Below are 20,805 nucleotides of genomic sequence, written 5' to 3'. Positions count from 1 at the left end.
GAGAGGTGGTAAAGTGGACACGAGTATGGACTGAGTTACAGAGACCAGATTTTCATGGACCACTTGTCTTCCTTTCTAAAAATGTTTGGGTGATTTTGATGCTTACAAAATCTGAAAGTCTCTCCCTATGCATAGAGCAGATAGGTGATTCATACTTTGCAGCATAACTCTAGCTCTGTGGCTCTCATTCCAGAGGCATCTTCATTTATGTCTCGATATTTGTAGAAATGGTGTCACCAAGGAAATAAGGTGTAGCTTGGAAATAAATATTTCAAACCAGATTTTCACAAGTAAATGTTAATGGCTTCAAAATGCTAGATTATGACAATGCAAGGTCATCATATTAGAAAGTGTGTCCTCCGTATGTGCTTGAAAAGAATCCTGCAGCACTGGTATTTCTCCTCTATTGTAATTTGCTTACTGTGAGAGGAAGGAAGCCTAATCCATTTGCATATAGTTATTTAGACCTCTTTATAAGAGGTGTAGGATCACAGCTGGAAAAAGAATTAGTGACTTAGGTAATTCTTTAGCTGGATGCATTAAATTATTTATATAACTAACAAATCAGAGAAAGAGCTAACCTAGCAATATAAATGGCATTTTATATACTTATCCTCTATAATATATCTGCTAAAATGTGGACATCTTCAAAGAGGCGTAAATAATTTTACTTTTGGTATTCTTGAAGAGGCAGAAGTTTCTGGTAACTGTTACTGCTTCTGCTACAAAGATTTTACTGCAGGTTGAGCTCCTGGCCTCCCTGTCATCACAACCGTCCCTTTGCAAGGGCAAGGAACAGCACACTGCGGTCCCAAGGGAAAACTGTAGTTTACTGGCTTTGGTGGAAGAACTTGCAGGCACAAGACAAACCCCAGACGCAAACTACAGAATTAAGAGGTGGCTGGTTTAAGTGATTTTTTCACATTATAACTCTTAAAGAGATCTTTATTTTAGTGAAACATCCATGCAAAAACCTTCTCTAAATGTCTTATCCCACAACTTATGTGCTTTTTTTTCCCGATTTTCTATGGTTTCTTCCAGATCTTTGCTGGGGCCAATTATTTCTGAGAGAAACTGTTCCTTTGCACAGACCTCTTTTTTAAGTGGAGGTCCTTAAGAAGGGCGGAAAGCAAGAACCAAAGAAAAATCAAGTGATAAAATGATGGCAAAGAACCAATCATAAATGTAAATGATTTTGCATTAAAAAAATCCTGATAGGAGTTCATTTAACAAAGGGGTGGTCAGGTTTGGTTTTGAGATGGCATAAGGAATGTTTCTTCACAGTTCTGCTGGCTGTCCAGAAATTAACTTCAAACTTGAACAACAACCTGGATTACTATAGGAGAATTATAGTTCTCCAACCTTCACCTTTGGAAAAAAATGAGAGGTAGTTTAATCCATTATTATAGATGCAAAATATATTCTTTAAACTAGAGTTAGTCATTTGATGAGGCAGAGCAAAGCTTTTAGGAAAAAATGCCCTTGGTGATGGTTAGCCCAGCCCCCAGCAGGAGCTGCTGGAGCGTGTTGCACAGCAACTACATAAACCAGCAGCTGCCTTAGTTTAAGTCCTGGGTGAGAATCGTGCTGGAAGGCCTGCTTTTGCTTTTTGGAAGCTGTTTGCAGAACGCTGTTGGTAGGCCTCGTTCTTTAGTAATTTGCTTCCAAATGTTGTAAGCGTGTTGTTTTAGAAGGGCAAGCGCGGCTGGCCGGGCCGGCAGAGCGCTGGGCTGTGCTGGGCCAGCCGGCCCTCGCGGGCGGGCTGACTGGGACCCCCGGCCTCAGTGACACAGCCCTCAGTTCTCCACTCACATAAGGTTTCAGGGATGTTTTAGACCATTAGCCAAGCGAAAGCTGCCACCTGCAATTCCGTTTTGTGCCCAGGTTCGGTGGTTGAGGATTCAGGGTCCGCACAAGCCCTCCCAGCGGCCTATTCTGTGTCCTTTCAGCAAAATGAACTGCGCACTCAAATAGTGTCCATGTTTTGTCACAGATGCTCTTTTGTGTGTCATCGTGTGTGTGTAGCTATAACTGTTATCAAACGTGCCTTCCCTTTAACTGGTAAGGAGTGGATAGTAAAAGACAATTGGATTATTTGAGATTATATTATGAATTCACAGGATCAGAAGTATAGCTATAGCTTTAAGTTCGGGTGCAAGGTCATGTATGAGTTAAAACAAAAATTATGTTACTGGAGGGTTCTTAAAACCTATTTCAATGTGGTAACTAAAAATTAAAGATTAAATTGATTAGTATACCTAAGAAAATGTTAAAATGCACTTTGTATTCATCTGGGAATAATTATCTACGTAGTTTTGTATCATGGTTCCAGAGATCTTTTTCAACTACAGTTTCTGTTATAAAAATCAACGACAAAGCTATTTCATAAATATTAAACACACTCAGTTCCCTTCTTGACTTTATCTTGTGATAATAAAACTGGAGTCAGAGCCAGTGTGTACATTTCAAGGAAAGTTATGATATAAAGCAGAGAACATAGAACAAAGGTACTAAAAATCGTTTATGATTGAAACTGTAGACTGAAACGTGTGAGTTCTGACTGATCAGCCGATCACAATTGCCTGGTGATACCGGGAGGTGGATTCACGAGCTTTTCAACATAAGCAGCCAATCTCCTCCGCTTTATTTTGTAACCACTGTGCAGACTCTGCTTGGCAAAGTTGTGTGACTGATTAAATGCTGAAGAGGGGAGTCATTCTACAGAATGTTACAGTTCTGATAAGACCATTTTAACAGCTAAAATATAGTATCAAAGTTTCATAGAGCCAGAGTGATAAAAAATGTATCTGTTTAGCTGTTTATCAGTTTGCAATAGTTAATGCTTGCATCTAAATGGATGGACAGAAACGGGTGTATTAATGAATTTATGTTTTTATCATTTGTCTTACAAATCTATGATTTTTGAGACAAAATATGAGGGTGGGAGTTAATGGATTTAGAGAGATGATTAAACTGTAAGTCAACAGTTAAAAGCAATATTGCTTTGGCGTGGAAGAGGCAAGTGGAGTTTGTGTGACAGTGTTGACAAACCAACAGGGAAAGCAAAAGGTACTGATGTTTGACTTCCAACGAGGTGACTCATGTCATTACAAAAAAGGTATCTCAGTCTATCCTCTTCATTTGAAGGAGCTAAAATCTGGCAGGATACAACCATAAAAAGGTGGTGGTGTTGGTTGGTTTTTTTCAAAACACAATTCGTATTTCACATTTTTTCCTATATGAGTTTTTGACATCAAGAATCTCAGTGACATGAGAAATTGCAACAGGCGTGAAGCATCGACGACTGGTCTTGCCGCCAGGTGTGGTTGACAGTGGGAGGATTGTGCACTGCAAGTTGTTCAACATTGGGAATACTGCTATTCAGTGCGCTTGTCCAAAGACAAAATACCATTTTAGATACTAAATTGAGTATTATATAATGGGAATAGCACCTCACTAATGAAATGCAGTAAGAAAAACTTAGATTGCGAGGTGCCAAAACAGCTGAGGGACCTCATTCTTCTAAGCATTGCCTTTGTTTTCAGGTGAGTATTTGATGGCAGGACCTATCAATATCTAACAACAAACACCTGTGGAACTAAACCCTTAGTAAACAATTATGCTGATAGTATGGAAGCAAAAGTGGAAACACAAGAGAAACACACAACTGTTTTTTCCAAAGCTAAGCCACGTTTCAATTTTGAATCCTGTAAATACATCCCTGTAAATACATCCCTGTACCACTGGACAACATTTCCAAGTACTTTACAGCACATGAGTCTCATCCTTTAGATGTGCTTCTCAAGTCCACTGCTGCACCACTCAAAGCTGCCTGTATAACAGTCTAGTATAGCAATGCTCTCTTCTGTCATGACGATAATTTTTGTTTTATTAAATACCCAGCCTTTTAAACTACATTGTAAAGTGTAAAAATATATTCTAAATAATTTTATTACCATAATGTTAATTGTTGCTGCTAAAGGATAATGCCAGTGATTAACCGTATTTCTCCCAAATACATTTTACATTGATGAATGTTTTTATTAAGATATGTCAAATTTATCTGAATTAAAAGCTGACTAGAAGTAAATGATAGGATGCAAGGCAGTAATCTAATCTAATTGTTCTTATTGTACAATAAATGAAAAAAGATTGAGAGAAAACGTCATTGTTCAGTCCAAATGGAAATAGTGCATGGAGCAGAGCTCATGAGGAGCAGCCCAGGACGGTTCCAAACACGTCCCAGAGCCTCAGATCACAGGCAGGTGCAAACCCGGCTCCTAGAGCGTCCAGGAAGACTGAGCTAACAAGAAATACTTCAGAACACAGAAGAGACCTCAGAACATCTATAATGATGCTAAATTCACAGATGTATTTGATTATAGAGCCAGGATGCAATCCCTCAGTCCTTGTTCGTGTAAAAATTTGTGTTTTACTTTAGGTTGTGGGTTTTTTTTCCAAATGCATGGAATTAATTGCATTGTAGGAACATTGCTAGAGTTCTGACATATTGCACTTGGTGAAGACTGGTATAGGTGTTAATAAAAAGCTGTTATGTATGACACATACTAAATTTTCAAAATAATCCTGTGGGGCTTTTTAATTGATGAAATGTACAATGGTCAATGACAAACGAGATATTTCATTCGTTTTAATTTGTGTCTTTCCTCACCAAACTGGGAAGCTCTCATTCTCAGGTTGTAATTAACTTCCTTGAAAATACTCAGTGGTGTTTCAACAAGTTTCATGGCATCTTCTTATAAATCAGCATCATGCAGCTGAAGTAGAATCTGAATGTAAATTAGAACTGGTTTTATATTAATGACTGTGAGGCTAAACACATTCAGAACTGATTAAATGTTACTGTCTTACAGGGACTGACTGAGTTGCAAGAGAAATGCATCTTCAGGCTCTAAGTTTATATGGGAAACTTTGTTTTCAGCTTGGAAGCTTTTGGGCTCTGATTGCAGTGCTATAGCTGTAATTACATTAACAAAAATTATATCTCCAATTTGTTAATGCTTTGAACTTCCACTGGTAGCATAATTTCAGCTGAAGTCAGTATCTAGAAATTAATTTAAAGAGGTTTAAAAAGCGGTCTCAAGATAGCTGTGACAAAGCAGCTTGCTGGTTTTAACCTCAGAGAGAAATTATATTTAAAAAATACCATATTTCCTTCGACATGGCTGGTGATAGCAGTGTGGGCCTTTTCTTGAATGATTAGTTTTGTGAAGTGTATAATTCAAATGTGGAATTTGTCCTCCCTGTTGTATATTACAATCAAAATGTAATAAGTAGCCTTCTCCCAGGGTTAACATGAGCCTAGTAGCTTTCAGCTCAGGAATTTAATCTGAACTATCACATTTTTGGACTAGTGTTAAGATTCTTCCTGGATAGATCACAGAAACCTCAGTAAAATGAGGTTTTGCATGCTGGCGGTGTACGGCTAATTAAGACTAAGCCTTTAAATGGAAACAAATTCCCGGTATTACTACGCGCGGTCCCTTCCCCCTGTGGCAGCACTGGAGTGTCTTGGGAACCAAGTGCGTTCTCCAGCCGAGCGAGCCATCCTGTCCTCCCCATTGGCACTGCCTGGAGCACTCCATCGGCACCGCTTCTTCCCTCCTCCTGCTGTCACTGAGCTAAAACGCTTTTTCTTAGCTGAAAACTTCTTAGTATTGCCCATCTTTTTGTGTATAAAGCATGGCTAGAGCTCTGCTACACACACTCCTAACGGAGGTCGCAAACTGCCAGTTAAAGCTTAGGGAGAACATAGTCCAGTTCCTCTGGGCTAGACCTATGTATCTAGCCAGGCCTTAAAAAGAGCATTTGACTGTCATCAACAACCTGGATAGCAACGAGGCCAAACAGACAGTTATTTGCCCAGCCCTTTGGATTTTGCAGCCCCGGCCAAACAAGGTTTTAGCAGCATTTCAAGGCCGCTGTCACCAGGCACATTGTCACTCCGATATTGTGCAATTCATTCTCCAACACTTACTGAGTAAATTACTTATCATGTTCTACATAGTCCAAAAGCTTTGCATTTCAAAGAATAGTCCTTCTCTTTACTCAGGTTTCTTAATATGCCTGTATGCTTATTTCCAATGAGCAACCACAGGAATTACGCTTATGCAATGCAATACAATGAATCATCTGATATAAACATGTTTATGCAAGTTAAATATAAAAACAATAAGGTTGCCAAGACCACTGTATTCAACAACAACAACAACAACAACAAAAGGCATATTCAGTAGAGATGAAAGAGACTGCAAAAAACTCTTGCAAATTCTAACTGTATTTTCACAGTGTCAAACTAATGACAGTTTCTCTCACTGGAAAACAGACTGAGCTTCTATTTACAGAAATGGGGGAAAGCACAGGAATTTGCAATACAGAACACTTATTCTAATATGCAAGAACTTCAAAAAATACCCTCCTGCTTAAATGCTTGCTGTGTCAACAGAGAACCAAAGAACTAACAAAAGTTAACTTATCATAAGGCACCAGTTACAGAAATGTCTCAGCTTTGTCTTCAGCATTAGCATTTGTAGTCAGCGAGTATCCAGGACAACAGACAATCAAATGCAGCAGCAAACACATTATTCCCTTGCATATATTTAAGGAGAGAAAAAGTCATTTTAATCACATGTGCTGCAAATCCTTGGCCACCATTGAAATTGGCCATTTGACACAGTTCAACACTTCCTTTTTCAATGGGTGCGCTTGCAATTCACTTCTTTGTATTTTAATGTTAAATTCAAAATGAAGAAATAATCCATACATGTCCAACTAATTAAAAGATAGAATCTTTCGTCTTAAAACTGCCATAATCTAGAACTGGCTTCCCTTTAAAGTCACCTTTCTCCTGGGAGTCTGCACAAACGCTTTCAATGTACTAGTGCAAGGCCAGTTGTTATTATTGAGGAGGGAGTGACGGAGCTTTTACTGATCATTAGGAAAAGTGACTGTGGATCGCACTCACTTAAGTATTTGTTTCACTCTGCTGCTGCAGATTATGAATTAGGAATAATAGCAGTAATCATGTTTCAGAAATTAGGATGTAGCTGCAAAGCCTCTTAACTCCCACCGCACCCGTGTTAGAATCCCAACAAGCTCAATAAATTGCCTCTATCACAATAAGTGCAAAGAAAGAAAAAAGAAAATCTGGTTTCTTAAGATTCATGGAAGCAAGAGAGAAACAAAACAAGTAAATTCTGCAGGAAGGTTTGCCTTTGGGTTTATGTTTTTAATATAACTTTTAAATGCCCTCTGTTTGTTCATTTTATTTTGTTTAACAGTCCATGTTAGGAAACTTGAATGCTCTGATTCTTGGTAAATATCTGCTGCTTGTTTAGAAAGCACCACAATTTTCTAATGTGCGTGAATGAAGGGGAATAATGGAAAAGTAATCCTAAGTAAAGCACGGTACCGGAAAAAACTCTGACGACCAACGGCCACTAAGGACAAAACAGCTTTGACTAAAAAACACCTGGGTTGTCTGGATTTACATGGGCAAAGAAAAAACCCTGTGTTTTGCCAGAACCTCCAATTTGGCCGTTCTTTTCACAAAAAGAAGAGACAAGAAACCGGGTAAAATGCAAGCTGCCGAGAAGAGATCTCTGCTTGTGGCCTCCCATTGCACTGCTGGGCTGGGTGAATAGCTGTGCAAGCTTAGCCAATCTTTGTCCTCTGGTAAAGAACAGGTCAGGAACAAAAAGACATCCATTTGCAGTGTCAGAGATCATGGGAAGTTTGTCACTTTGACAGAGCTTCCCTTCACAAACCACTTTCGGAACGGCTTGGCAGCACCAGCAAAATGTCTTTCAAGGGGCCAGAAAGAGCAAATGAACGTTCAGATTAGAGCATTTTTAATAATGCTTTCAATTGTTTGTCTTCAGTATACTAAACAAATCTGGAAGGGGTACATAATACGTAGGAAATCCCTCCTGCCCTCTCCATATCTGTGGACCAATGTGAAAAGTACTTCAGTGTCAAATTTTTGAGTCTCATTTTGAGGTGGTCGTAGTTAGAAAGCGGTAACTTAGAAAACTTTAAAAATGCATATGAAGGTGTCTGATGCTATAATTTTGTACCATTTCATTTTCTCCGTATAACTAAAGATCTGGAATAGAATTTCTATGAAAGCTGCAATTCACTCTGTTTTATTTGCTTGTAAAAGTACCCAAAAATCCTGTCACTTTTCCATCACTAGTAGGTAACGCTGCACTGCGAAAGTCTCCACAAGCAATATCCACTCTTGTAGTGTTTCAGAACTCCACTATAAAATTACAAATTGGGATAATGGACTTGGAAAAACTGTCTTTTCTTTATAAAGTTTTTTCTGCACCATAAAGGCACATGCTCTCAACAGACTTTAATCGTTTGTGATGTTCTGGGTAATTCTAGTAAGTCATTTAGTCATGTTTTCGATGAGATTATGAGGGAATATAATGGCAACAAGTACAGAATAATGATCTACTTGCTATGCAGTAATGTATGTCACACCGGTTACAGAATGCCTTGAGTAATTTCACCACTCGAAGGTCTGCATTGAACAAGCCAAACGATTGACTCAACCCATGAAGCTGACTGAGACTGAGGCCGTTCCCAGTGGAGCCGCTTGTTCTGAGGGTTCCGCGTGGCCGGTGGCCCGGGCGGCACGGGGCGCAGCGCCGGGGCCGCTCAGCACCCGCCGGCTCAGCTGCGCAGCAGCGCTTGTGTTTCTGTGCTGCAAAGGGCAGCGGTGCCGGGGCTGTCCCACAGCAAACAGGGTGTCTGGGGCCATCGTAAGCCAAGATCCTAAGGTACTCACAAATACGTCTATTTGTTTTCTTCCTTGATGCAGAAACGACACCCTCTGAGCTGCGTGTCGATGCAAAAGTTTATAGAAGCAAGGCTTCAATCCAAACCCAAGAAACAATGAGCTTAAAGACCTGCTGAGTTATGCCATATATTGTACTATACAAAGTTTTAAGCAAGATATCTCAGTGTGATGATAATCAAAATTTAGGTCAAATCGATGCAGTAAGAATCTCTCTACTTTCAAGCTCCTTCATTAACTGGGATTCTAAAGAAACATTCCAAATATGAGAGAAAATATGGATTGCAACCAAACTTCATTACCTCTTAGCACCTTTCTTCTTGAAAACATGGTCACAGGAAGGATCAGAGATCAGCAAAGAGCTAATTCACAGAGCAAAGAGAGATAGAGCGCATATGCCCGTCCTCCCTAAACCTCCAGAAGTTCACGGGCTCAGCCCCAGGGGCTGGAGCACCTTGGACTGAGAGAGAAGCGTCAGTGCCCTGGCAGAAAGGGGATGGCATGCTGCAGTACGTGTGCGTATCTAACACTTGCCTCTCTGCACGCAGAACGGCAAAGGCCCAGGTGGCAGCACCCTGCTGGAGAGCAGCGCAGACAGAGGAGGTGCCACACGTCACTGCATGTGGGGTCTTTATTACAGGTTACAGCTTTAATCCTCTCCTACTAATCACTAACCACGCGCATAAGAAACCAGAGTTAGCCTCTGTCACAAAGCAGTATCAGGACTGTGTGCTGCACAGGACTCTGCTCTTTCCCCCATTGTTTTTCCACTCTTCCCCCAAAAGCAGTAAAATCTTACAATAACCACATAGTGCAGTCCAAATAAAACTAATTCTGTGTCCCAATATAAGCAAATTTTCTGCTTTTTATAGTTACTTTTATAGTTGCTTTTTATAGTTAGGTAAGGAAAAGACTAGTGCATATACCTGAGATGTTACAAAATTCAAATACCTATGCATTAAAAATATAGTTGCAGCAAAATGCACACCTGCATTGATCTACAGCACAGAACACAGCCATCCACTGCCTACCAACATGCCTGAACCAGACCCTTTTCTTTTATAAATATACAGATCTTGAATTTGTAAAAAAACTATGCATCACTTGTATGCATGTATGTATATATCTGTATATATGTACACATATATTAAAGATATGGATGAATAGAAAACATAGAAATATATACCCAAATTAAAATTGCAGTGGAAATTTTCATCACAAAAGCAATATGTATCTAAGCATGAGAAAGATCTGCACTGTGTTCTAATACAAGACTGAGAAATAAGAAGCCCAGGACATCAGAACCACTGGAAATGCCACCATATTTCCTCTAAAGCTCCAAGGTTCACCTTTTCCTTGCCTTCAATGACATAAACACGTAACAGCAGATACATCACCGAAATATTATTTAAAACTCAAAACAATAATCTTCCTCTTGCCTTTCCCTTAGGGGGAAAAACTGAGGAAGTGAAAACCACATACAACTTGATGCTCTCCAGGAAAGTATTTATTTTACCAGTGGAGATTATTTAACAGCCTAATGAGACCGCTTTCCTACTGAATGTTACAGCCCTGTGAAATATCTTGTTAAATCTCACTGTAAGCTTAACCGTTTGTATTTTGGCACAACAAAGCACAGAATCAGGCATAGCTCGATGAGCTGAGCAAAAACACCAAGTAGGAGGAAACGAAGATACAAAACCAATATCAGTCAACCAAGACAACTCATTAAAAATACATATCATAACTAATTTTTTCTATTTGAAACGGCTTTCTCTTAGTGTTGCACTATTTGCACTAGGAAATCCTAAATATTTCTCATTCTGAAATAAAGAATAGTTCTAATTTGCAAGAACCCATGTACTGTCTATCCTCATTTGATATCCAGCAATATTTGTTTCATACCGCTCATTTTAGTGCCAGAATTCCAGATATAGATAAAGTTATAATGCAACTTACGTAAATTATTTGGAGGAGGTCTCGTCTCCATGTTTTCATAATGTTGCACATGAACTACAATGTTCAGATCTCTTTCCATATGATCTGTTGTACAAGGACCTTGAGGTCGCATAACGTCAGCAAGAGCCCTGGAAACCAAAGAAAATCAGAGTGAACCTGTTGCGAAATCTGTAAGGCGTTACCAATATATTTCCCTTTTGTTTCGGTTTGAGATGCAGTCCGTCGTCACGTCTGCTGGAGAAACCAGCTCGATTCACAGCAAAATCACAGAATCAGATTCATTGCGAGACTTGGCGCCTGGGGCTCTTTTTAGGTTGTCTTAGACAGTGTGCTACCAGGAATACACAGAAACACATCGAGTTCTTTAGCTGTCTTGGCTTTGTAGGAACACAATTGAAGCTTGTTGAGGCTTGTTGAGCTCTGCCATCGCATGCGCTCAGCCACGTTGCCATCTCGGTTAAGCTGAGCACCTCAGCACCCTGCCCCTGGCTACAACTGTCACCAACTAACTAGTTATCTTCACATCTGCATTACCAGCAGGGCCTGTCCGAGTAAATCCTCACACTCGCATTTGCGCAGAGCACCACACAATGCGGTGTCTTGGCCATTTTCATCCAAAAATGTCACCAATGTTGAAAGGTCACCTGATTTTCCTGTAGAAATCCAGCAGGCATAGTACTCTTCATGATGAGGGATTTAAGTTTTTCTCATCCAGAAGGGGAGATGGAAAATGTCTTTTCTAACGTCTATGAGCGCCCTGGTCCTTAAGATGGAGCAAAGCTTGCACAGGAACTCTCCTCTCTGCTTTGAAGCCAGTTCAGAGCCAGGATGAAAGCTTTATGCTGGCAAAGAGGAACCAAGTAAAAGGATTCCTAACAGTTAGGCCAGGCCCAACCTGATTCTGGTTGCGGATTATTTCTGCAGAGCTGCAGGCAGTAACTATCTGAGACAGAGACAGATTCATCCCACTCTGGTGTATTTTCTAAGGACTAGCATCACTGCCGAGCGTCCTGCTGAGCCTAAGTCCGTTCTTAGGCATACAGAGTAGCGCACACACCTGAGTCAGCCTTGTGGAGGTAGAGACTAAGTTCTAAGCTCTGAAACTCTCAGCATGGCAGAACTCTGTGTGTGACTGCGGGCTGTGGAGTTTCAGCGCTGGCTCCTGCAGGTGCAGGATGAGCCCACAGGTCCGTGCCAGGGAGCTGAACTGCTGTGCCGCACAAAATAACTGGCTCACCTGCAGGAGCAGTTGCCTCGGGCAAAGGAAAGCCATGGTGTGTGTTACCCGGGTCGCTTCTGTTCAGGTCAGTGCATCACTGACCATTATTTGCCTCCTTTTTGCTTTACTAGTTTGAATTTTTAGAGCCCTTGAGCTATTCCTTTAAAGGGAATGGATGCATTTTCTGGGCACTGTGCCCAGTTTAGTTTAATTTTCTGCAAAATTATATACAGTGTCCCAGATACTGCATCAAGAAAGACTAGTTTATAAACTAATAAATAAATAAAAATAAGCGCATTCACTGGTGAAAGCCATGGCAAGCGCTGTCTAGCTCCTCCACTGTACTTCTGTGACGTGCTGATTTCTTGATCAAGAAGCATTGCACTTTTAAATATTAAAAAGTAGCTTCATTTAAGTTACAGACAGAAAGGAATCGGGAGCTGGATCTTGCATTCACATTGCAGGAACATTGCTTTGGTACACAGCTGAATTACACTGATGTTTCATTGTGTTTATGGCTGGCCTTATGTTATTAAAATATTAGTTACAGCTGTGATCAACATGTTACAGAATACACTGTTGATACTGTAAAAGGTCAGAAGACAGTAACCGAATGATTAATGGTATCAGAGCAGTGCTCCCATTTGAAGCAGTGCTTATACAGCAGAAATAGCAGAGCTGGCCTACATAGGAGAATAATAAAAATTCAAGAGAAGAGATCTCACAAAGGTATGTAGAAATTGATGCCAAAGGAAAGCATTATGTTGCAAAACATAGTTTAAAATAAGTGGGGACCCAAGCCATTAATACCTAGTCAATTTATGCAAATATGTCTCTATACAAAAGAAATTATTGACATCAACATTAATTCTAATTCCAGAGGCAGGTGGACACATTTCTGGGAAGGGAGGAAAAGCAAATGAAAGCTCCGAACTTCAATGGAGGAGTCAGAACTGCGACACCTCGTAGTGCCCGGATTAGTATTTCCCAGCTTTGTGAGAGCAGGTTTTCACAAATGCTTTCCTCGTTGCCCTTAATCTGATGGTAAATACTGGTCACTGTGCACTTCAAGTAACACCCCGTATGATAGCAGATTAACTACTGCCTGTCTGTGAAAATGCCAACTAAGTTTTCTTACCATTTCAGGGTGCCTGTTTTCAAAGGGGTTTTAAGGAATTAGCTGTCCAGTTCCCACTATATTAAGAAAAAATGAATTATTGCCCATCAAGTTGTATTTTTAACAACACAGCACCTGTTCATCCTGTGTTAGCCACCGTTGTACAATCTTCTCAGGGCAGAAGAGCTCATGTAACACAGAGCTGGTCATTATCTTCCACTGATGTCTGGGAGAGTTATAAACGTGTAGCAGCTTGTGTCACTGAAGTACAAAGGAAATGCTGTACCCGCATTTTGTTCTTTTAGGGATTTGCCATATAATGAAATGGATAAAGGGAGGGTTGTGCCCAGTATGTGACAAAATCCTTGAATAGACATTTACTTCAAAAAATTCTACATAGGCCACCAGGCTGTTATAATGCCTTCATGCGTTTGTCTCACCTGAATATCGTCATTTACATCTTGTTAATTATCTGTAGAAATTGTTGGAGCGGGTACCATTGAAAAATTATATGTATGTAGAGGGTCTTTATCTACACCTTTACTATCTTGAATATTTTTTTTTAGGAAATGCAAAGTACAAGTTAAACTTCTAATCAAGTAGCAATATCATCAGGTTTTGTGTATTGATATAGACTGCAGCATTACAAAAACGGATAAATGTTACCTACATGGGAGTTCATGGCCCAGAACTACCCAAGTATCACCAAACTTAAGCATTTCTCTTGACATAGAGAATGTAATGGATATGTAATACTATTTTGGGGTGTTATACACCATGTGGAGCCAGGCATTTCCCTCAGGAGTACAATATTGAAGAAGCTGAAAGACAGGTTATTTCATGAAAGGTCACTTGTCATATTTTGCCTCCAAAACCAGGTCAAAACCAATAAGGGAAATAATTCCATGCAGAGGATCCAGGATTTTGGCAAGTGAGCCTGTTCTTGGCCCCAGGTACCTGCCTTTTGAGTGGTCAACAAAAGATTTAACTCATGAGCTCAGCACATTGTGAAGGAAGAAAGAAGAGCTCAGATGGTTCAGGACATTTGGGGGCCGCTAACATACAGTCAGAAGTGTTGCTTCGGAAAACCAGAAGCTATAGCGTTCCTGCATGACTGTAAATATTGTCCTTTCAGGTCTTGGCTTGTTTGCGCTTTCTCCACGAGGATTAGGGAAGAAGGCAAAGGTGTGGTTTTATTTACAGACAAATCTCCTGCACGAAACAGAAGTAGAGCTTTTCCCTTTCCACTCATTTTAAAGAGAGGGTTCTCCAGTTTGATGGGGCCTGGGAGTCCCACTGATATCAATTTAAGCAGCAAGAAGACGCTGCTCTCAACAGCTTGCAGGGCTGCTCCCAGAGGCTGATCAGCTCTGTCACCTTTTAGCGCAATCCTGCCACGGTCACTCCCTTGGCCATAGTTGATCCCATCTACCATCTTACTCCTTCATTCTCTTGGAAAGCAGGATGCTAAAGGAAGACTTACACTGTTTGGATATGACCATTACTGCTTAGTTCTTGGACACTGTAGCTGAAGGGAGTATTTATCTCCTTTTAATGTCAAGTAATGCATTTAAAAACTAGGAGAATGATATAAACAAAACATTATCATATGATGTCTAAAGCCAAATGTGCCATGTAGAGTTAATAGTGTACTCCCCTCTCCATTTTCATCTTCCAGATGTACAGTTGCATGCCAACAGTGAGAGTGTTCCACTGAAAAGCACTGATCGAACCAGAAAGAAAATGTCAACAGTGCCACACTTGGCCTTTTTTCTCCAAACAAAAGGAAGTAACAAGCTCTATAAAAAAGGCAAATTTTGTTCTTTTTTTTCCTAAAAGGACTTGTCCAATAGAGATTTTTTTTTCCTATGGATTGTTTTCACTAAATAAATGCATTTCCCCAATGTGTTTTCATTGTCAAATATTTCAGGAAAGTTCAGTGAAATTAATGGAGTGTTCTTGGTTTGTTTTGGTATAGTAGTAAACAAAATGTAATGAAAGACAAGTGTATAGAAACTACGCTGGCCAAGCCTGTGAAGTTTCCTTTGTTAACACGGTGCCACTCGCACACACACCAGTGTCTGTCTTCAACAGCACATCCGCTGACTGCAAGATGAAATAATGCAAGGAATTAATAAGTGTGGCACAGTTTTGCTTCCTATTTATAAGTCAGCGTTCCTATTCCCATGTGTCAGGTCTCTGTTCATATTTTTAGTAAATCAGAAGTGGAAATATATAACTTACACCAGTTGTATTCTGTTCACTTTTTTTCAAAAATCAGCCCTCATAAAAAAAAAAGATTTGGTTTACATTATGCATCGTCTTTTGTGATAACCAGGACTGTCCCTTCCATAGGGGAGTTTGTTCAGAGGAACGAAGAGGATTCAAGTGTTTCATGTGGCCATTGGTGAGGGAAGGGAAGGGAAGGGAAGGGAAGGGAAGGGAAGGGAAGGGAAGGGAAGGGAAGGGAAGGGAAGGGAAGGGAAGGGAAGGGAAGGGAAGGGAAGGGAAGGGAAGGGAAGGGAAGGGAAGGGAAGGGAAGGGAAGGGAAGGGAAGGGAAGGGAAGGGAAGGGAAGGGAAGGGAAGGGAAGGGAAGGGAAGGGAAGGGAAGGGAAGGGAAGGGAAGGGAAGGGAAGGGAAGGGAAGGGAAGGGAGACGATCTGAGCTCAGAGATGACAGATCAGCCTCTCTGTGTTTCTTGCTGCCAGCCAAAATGGAGTAACACTTAGTACTTTTGGTTTGGCCCACCAAACATCCTCAGGGCTTTGCACTTTTGCTGATTAATAAGGTTCAGTTCAGAAAAAAAAAAATCATAAGTGTTCTTTTTTTCATATTATAGTGATAAGTGTTATAAAAGAAGGTGAACCTGATTATAGGCTACGTATTATGTTGATTGTTGGTACTATTAACTGTTTAAACAGATAAATTATTTCTTAAGCATCGTAGCCTTTTTTTCAGAACATAAGCAGTGTAAAATGACCTAGGACTGAATATTTTAGCTAAACACACATTCAAGGACAAGATGTTACTTCAATTCTTCACTCGATGAACAGATTTTTAGATTGCCAAAGGGATTTACAAATCTAATTCATTTTGGAATTAAAGGTAAGCCCACCCCACAGCTGTAAAAGGAGTGTGAGAACTTTAAACAAAAAGAAAAAAAAAGGCAGCTCTGGAGCTGCTTTTTCAGAACATGACTAGCTATTATGTGTACTGAGTGGGCGACTGTTGTTCCATGTGATCATGACTTCTCAAGTTTCTATATAATACTGACTTGAACATTTGCATGGCGAGAAAAGTGCAAGATCTCAGACACTGTTAAGTAATCAGAGTACCCGATGACCTTTTCTAAGAACCACTTCAGAAACCTAATCTTCATGCATACAGGACTGAAGGATTTCAGAATGATTTTCCAATCCCCTATAATTCTATCTCCATTAACTAAGACAGAATATTTCATACCTGTATTTTAGATAGCAAATATTTGTACCCACAGAAATAGGACCTATTTAAGCCATATATAAGCAGAGATGGCTACAACTTCGCTCTGTCCTGGTTTTTTAACTGTTGTGAGCCTTGCCTCTTTTTGCCTGCATGAAGACATTACAGAAAGAGGCTGCAGCAAGGGAGAGCTTTTTCCAAACAAGCTCTCTAGTTTAAGAGTAAGATTTTAAAAACAAATTGAGTCCCAGGTATTCCTTTTCTCAATTTAGTAGTTGAGAATATTCAAAATGTCGAAAGGATGATTAAATCTTGCCTGAAGAAAACCTTCTTTGCAGAATTATCACTGACATACAACGCTAAGTTGACTAAAATTTCTGCAATGTGCTACGTTCCTCAGTAGTAAAAGCATATCCACATCAGCCAGTTTATAAATAGCAGATAATTGCTAGTGAACTGGCAATGCATTTGCAGGAGTATTTGTGTGGCTTTCTCTGTTCATTTCGGGATAAACAGTTAATCAAAAAGTCATGCAGAAACTTCAAGTGAAAAATAAGGCTCCAGGTGTTGAGTTGATCTCTTGGACTGTCTTTCAAAGGATGACTCTTCATCTAAGCTTTAAAGATTGTGAACCACACCATTACCAGTCAGGACAAAAGGAAGCTTTCTGCCACGCTGCACATCCAGGAGAAGGTTTCCTTTTAATTGCAGTATCATCACTAAAGTTGCCCAACATGCTGGAATCTTATTTAGACTCTTTAATGGAGCTGTTTGCCTTTTTTAATGCCTTTCCCCCCATCTGCTTTACTTTCATGTGCCTGGGATTAGCATAAAGGATCAGACAGACTGCAAACTTGACAAATGTGTTATGTCTTGATTTTGAACTGCTGTGACACCCTGGGTTTGGAAGATGCTGTTAAAGCCATCAGGCTCTGTCCTGAGTTGCCCACCTGCCTCTCCACCACTAGGCAGCCCGTATCTGGAGTAGATGGCACGCAGCATGCCCGACTCTAGGTGGGGGAGGTTCTCTTTGATGTAACTCAGCTATTACACTGTGGATACAGAGTATAACACACACATATATGGATGAGACAAGACTTTCACATGCCATTTTTTACCTCTCAACAGCAACTGAAAAAATCTTAAGAAATTCTACAGTAGCTTTTCCTTTTTGTGTCTCCCTCTCCCCTTCTACCCTGGCTCATTTTTACAGCTTAGAAATTTTACAAATAGCTCACACACTCACAAGGATTGGGGGAGTAGGGAAGGTCCTGCCAAAACCATTTTGCAGCTGGAGAGGGAGGGTGAGATGACATTTGTTTACATCCTTCTGTTGAGAACTAAAAACCTTTTCCAAGCTTTGAAACAGTTGGAAGAAACAACCCATCGATCTTTCTATAATTCAGTGTTGCTGTTTTCAGGATTGTTTTCCTGGTCATGCACAGTATATCCAGGGATACTTGCTGGATCTTGTTGGGGAGAGGGTCAGACACTGCAAGATAAAAATGGACTGCTGTCTGGGCAGACTCCACAATTATTTCTCATCTTCCTCAGTACGCCTGTACTTTGATAACCTGGGCTTGGGGAACCACAGGAGCTCTGCTCTCCCAGGTTGGTCTCTCAGTCGCCTTGCAGGGCAATGCAGCCTGCCTGGCAGGAGTTGTTTGTTTAGCAGGAACACATGGGCTCACGTCTCGTCTTTAGGGGCAGGGAGGGGAAGTAGCGGGGAAGGGAGGCCCTGCTGCCTGGCACTCAGCCTTACCTGGACATGTGCTCCCGCTGGGGTCTGTGTGCCTTCTCCAGCCCTAGTTTGGTGAAGATCCCCACCAGCACCATGACTGCCACAACCCCACAGATGATGTAGACAATGAGGTTGGTTTTATCCCTGGTAGGGTCGTGCAGAGGATCATCTATGCGGGAAGGAGGCTTCCCAGTGTTCATCCACAACGGCGTCTCATAGTTTGTGCAGGTGCTTTGATCCAGTCTTGTCTTCTTGAACTTGCAGCAAAACCTGAAGCCACAAGTGCCGCAGCAGAAGATGAACTCCCCCGAGCTGCAGTTAAAGGGGGGGTCCCACTGCCCCATCACGTCAAAGTAGCCCCTGCAGAAGTCTGGTGTGGGAGGTGGCTCGGAAGGGTCTAACTGTTCCCCAAGGCTGGAGTGGTTTCCTCCTGAGAGCACCACGAAGCTCCCCAGCTGCTGGCCAGCTTTCTCCTGAGCCCGACACACCAGCGTGAGAAGGTCCGCCACCAAGTAGCCGAAGAGCAGCCGAATAAAGCCTTCCATTCTGCCGCCCAGCCCCGGCTCAGCGATGCCGCCGCCGCCGCTCGAGCTGCCGGATGCCGCGCTGCGCCGGGAGCTGCACATAAAGGGGCTCCGTCAGGGGCCGGGGCCGCGCTCCTCCAGCACCGCGGACAGCGACAGCGCGGCCGGGCCGGGGCCGCCGGGCAGCGCCCGCCGGGCAGCGCCCGCAGCTGGTCCCGCTCCGCCCCGAGCCGCGCGGCACTTGTGGAGCGGAGCGCGCGGGAGGAGGAGGAGGGCGCGGGGCGGAGGTGGCGGCGGGAGCGCAGGCAGCGCAGGCAGCACCGGCACCGCGCTGGGGCTGGGGAGGGGGCGTGGGGGGGCCGCGAGGCGGGAGGGCTGGGGCGAGGGCGCTGCAGGGGCGGGAAGCGGCAGAGAGGGCGAGCGAGCAGCCTCCCCGCGCCGCCTGGTGCCGGCGTGCAGGCGCCGGGGCACCCACCTTCCGCTCCCCAGCGGAGCCCGGCGCGGTCTCTCGCACAACTCCCTCAGCCAGCCACGGCGCCCGCCGAGCTCCGCCTGGGGCCGGGCGAGCCCGCGGGAGGCGACGGCTGCCAGGGCAGAGCGCGGGAGGCTGGACGGGCTCGCCGCGGCATCCAGCCGGCGGGGACGGGCTGCCGCCGCGGGGAAACGCGCCTTGGCGGGCAGCGTGCGGGTGAGGGCGAGGCTGCCCGGCCGCTCCGCCGAGGCGCCCGGGGGAGGCTGCGCGCAGAGACCCAGCGCTCCCCGTCGGCCTCTCCCCCGCCCCCCGAGCGCCCCTGTCGGAAGCCCCCCCAGCGGCCTCCCCTCCCGAGCGGCCCGTCTGTGGGGGCTCTTCCCCCCTCCCCTCAGCCCCGCCGCGGGGCCGGCCCCGCTCCCCGCCATCCCTTACATAAGACACTTCCCGCCCAGGCGGACGCTCCCCACAGGTGCGTCTCCAAAAGCGCGGGAGCGTCCCCCCCCGTCCTCTCCCGCTGAGGGGGGTAACGGCCAGGGTGGGGGAGACGGAGCGGGGGCGGCCTCACCCCGCACGGGCACCCGCGGGCTCTGGCCAAGGCGGGCGGCTCGGCGAGGAACGCAGGGTGCCGCTCTGCCGATGAGTGGAGCGCTCCCGCCGGCTGCTCCCCCGGCAGGCTGGCGCCCTCCGGAGAAGCGTTTACCTGTGAGGCGAAGGCGGGTCCGCCCGGCGGAGCGGTGTCCATGGGGCCGCGCGGCGGCTAAGCCATGGGCGGGAGCGGGCGCTGCCCTCGGCCCGGCGCGCTGCGCACAGGTGCGGGGTCAGTCGTACCGCGCGCTCCGGAGCGGGGCTGCGATTGTGTCTGCTGCACATGAGCTGCCCCTCCGCATCGTTTGTTCAAAACCCTTGTCAGAATGTCAGGCTGGCTTCAGAGGACGCGCTGAGGCTGCGGGTTGTTTGCGAGACACAGAATTAAAATAACTTCCCCCAAACAGAGAACTGACTCTGCGAAAGACTTTTTAGTAATTCGCTCCCCATCCCTGTCATTTAACTCTCTCACCCCCGTCTATTGCTTTGGCAGTAACCTGTGCAAGTAGCGATAGTATCATCCTGAATACTATGCTGCCACCAAATGTAGGAAATGAGCCCGTTATGGCGCGTTTTAACTGCGGGCTGGTGCTCAGAGCAGCCTCCAGCTTCCCCGGGGTCACGACCGCGGGAGCCCCGCGGTCCCGGGGCCGAGGGGCCGGGGCGGGGGCCGGTCCCTGCCCGCCCCCTCCCGCCCGGGCTGTGCTGCTGCCGCACTTGAGGAACTTGGGCCAGTTGCATGCGGAGCCGTCAAGCGGGAAATGCACAGAAAGGTGAGGCAGAGGTCAAAGCAGACGTCTGGAATCGGATAGGGCTGCAGTTGGCTAATTGCGATCCTTTGCCTTCTCTTAAAAATAGACTCCAAGTACAGTGATGATTCCACTGAACAGCCTGACAGTAAGCCTTGCGTTTTTGTCCTGGA

The 20,805-nt window shown here is 43.8% G+C and overlaps 1 protein-coding gene across 4 annotated transcripts in view; it reads right to left on the bottom strand.

Moving 5' to 3' along the window:
* Window positions 1-20,315, bottom strand: part of SHISA9 (shisa family member 9) — a 189,143-nt gene extending 168,828 nt beyond the window's left edge. The window contains exons 1-3 of one of the 4 annotated variants that reach the window (XM_065030404.1): window positions 19,999-20,315; window positions 18,324-18,920; window positions 10,784-10,911 (exon numbers count right to left, since the gene is read on the bottom strand). In XM_065030404.1, the coding sequence (XP_064886476.1) occupies window positions 10,784-10,911; window positions 18,324-18,920; window positions 19,999-20,168 (895 nt within the window). In that variant the 5' untranslated portion in view covers window positions 20,169-20,315. The other 3 variants (XM_065030406.1, XM_065030405.1, XM_065030403.1) reach the window with 3 other exon arrangements.
* Window positions 20,316-20,805: the final 490 nt, after the last annotated feature.

The sequence above is a fragment of the Columba livia genome, chromosome 15 (assembly GCF_036013475.1).
Source record: "Columba livia isolate bColLiv1 breed racing homer chromosome 15, bColLiv1.pat.W.v2, whole genome shotgun sequence".
Classification (NCBI taxonomy): Eukaryota; Metazoa; Chordata; class Aves; order Columbiformes; family Columbidae; genus Columba; species Columba livia.
Note: the sequence above shows the minus strand (reverse complement) of the source record. Positions and strands in the feature narration are given on the sequence as shown.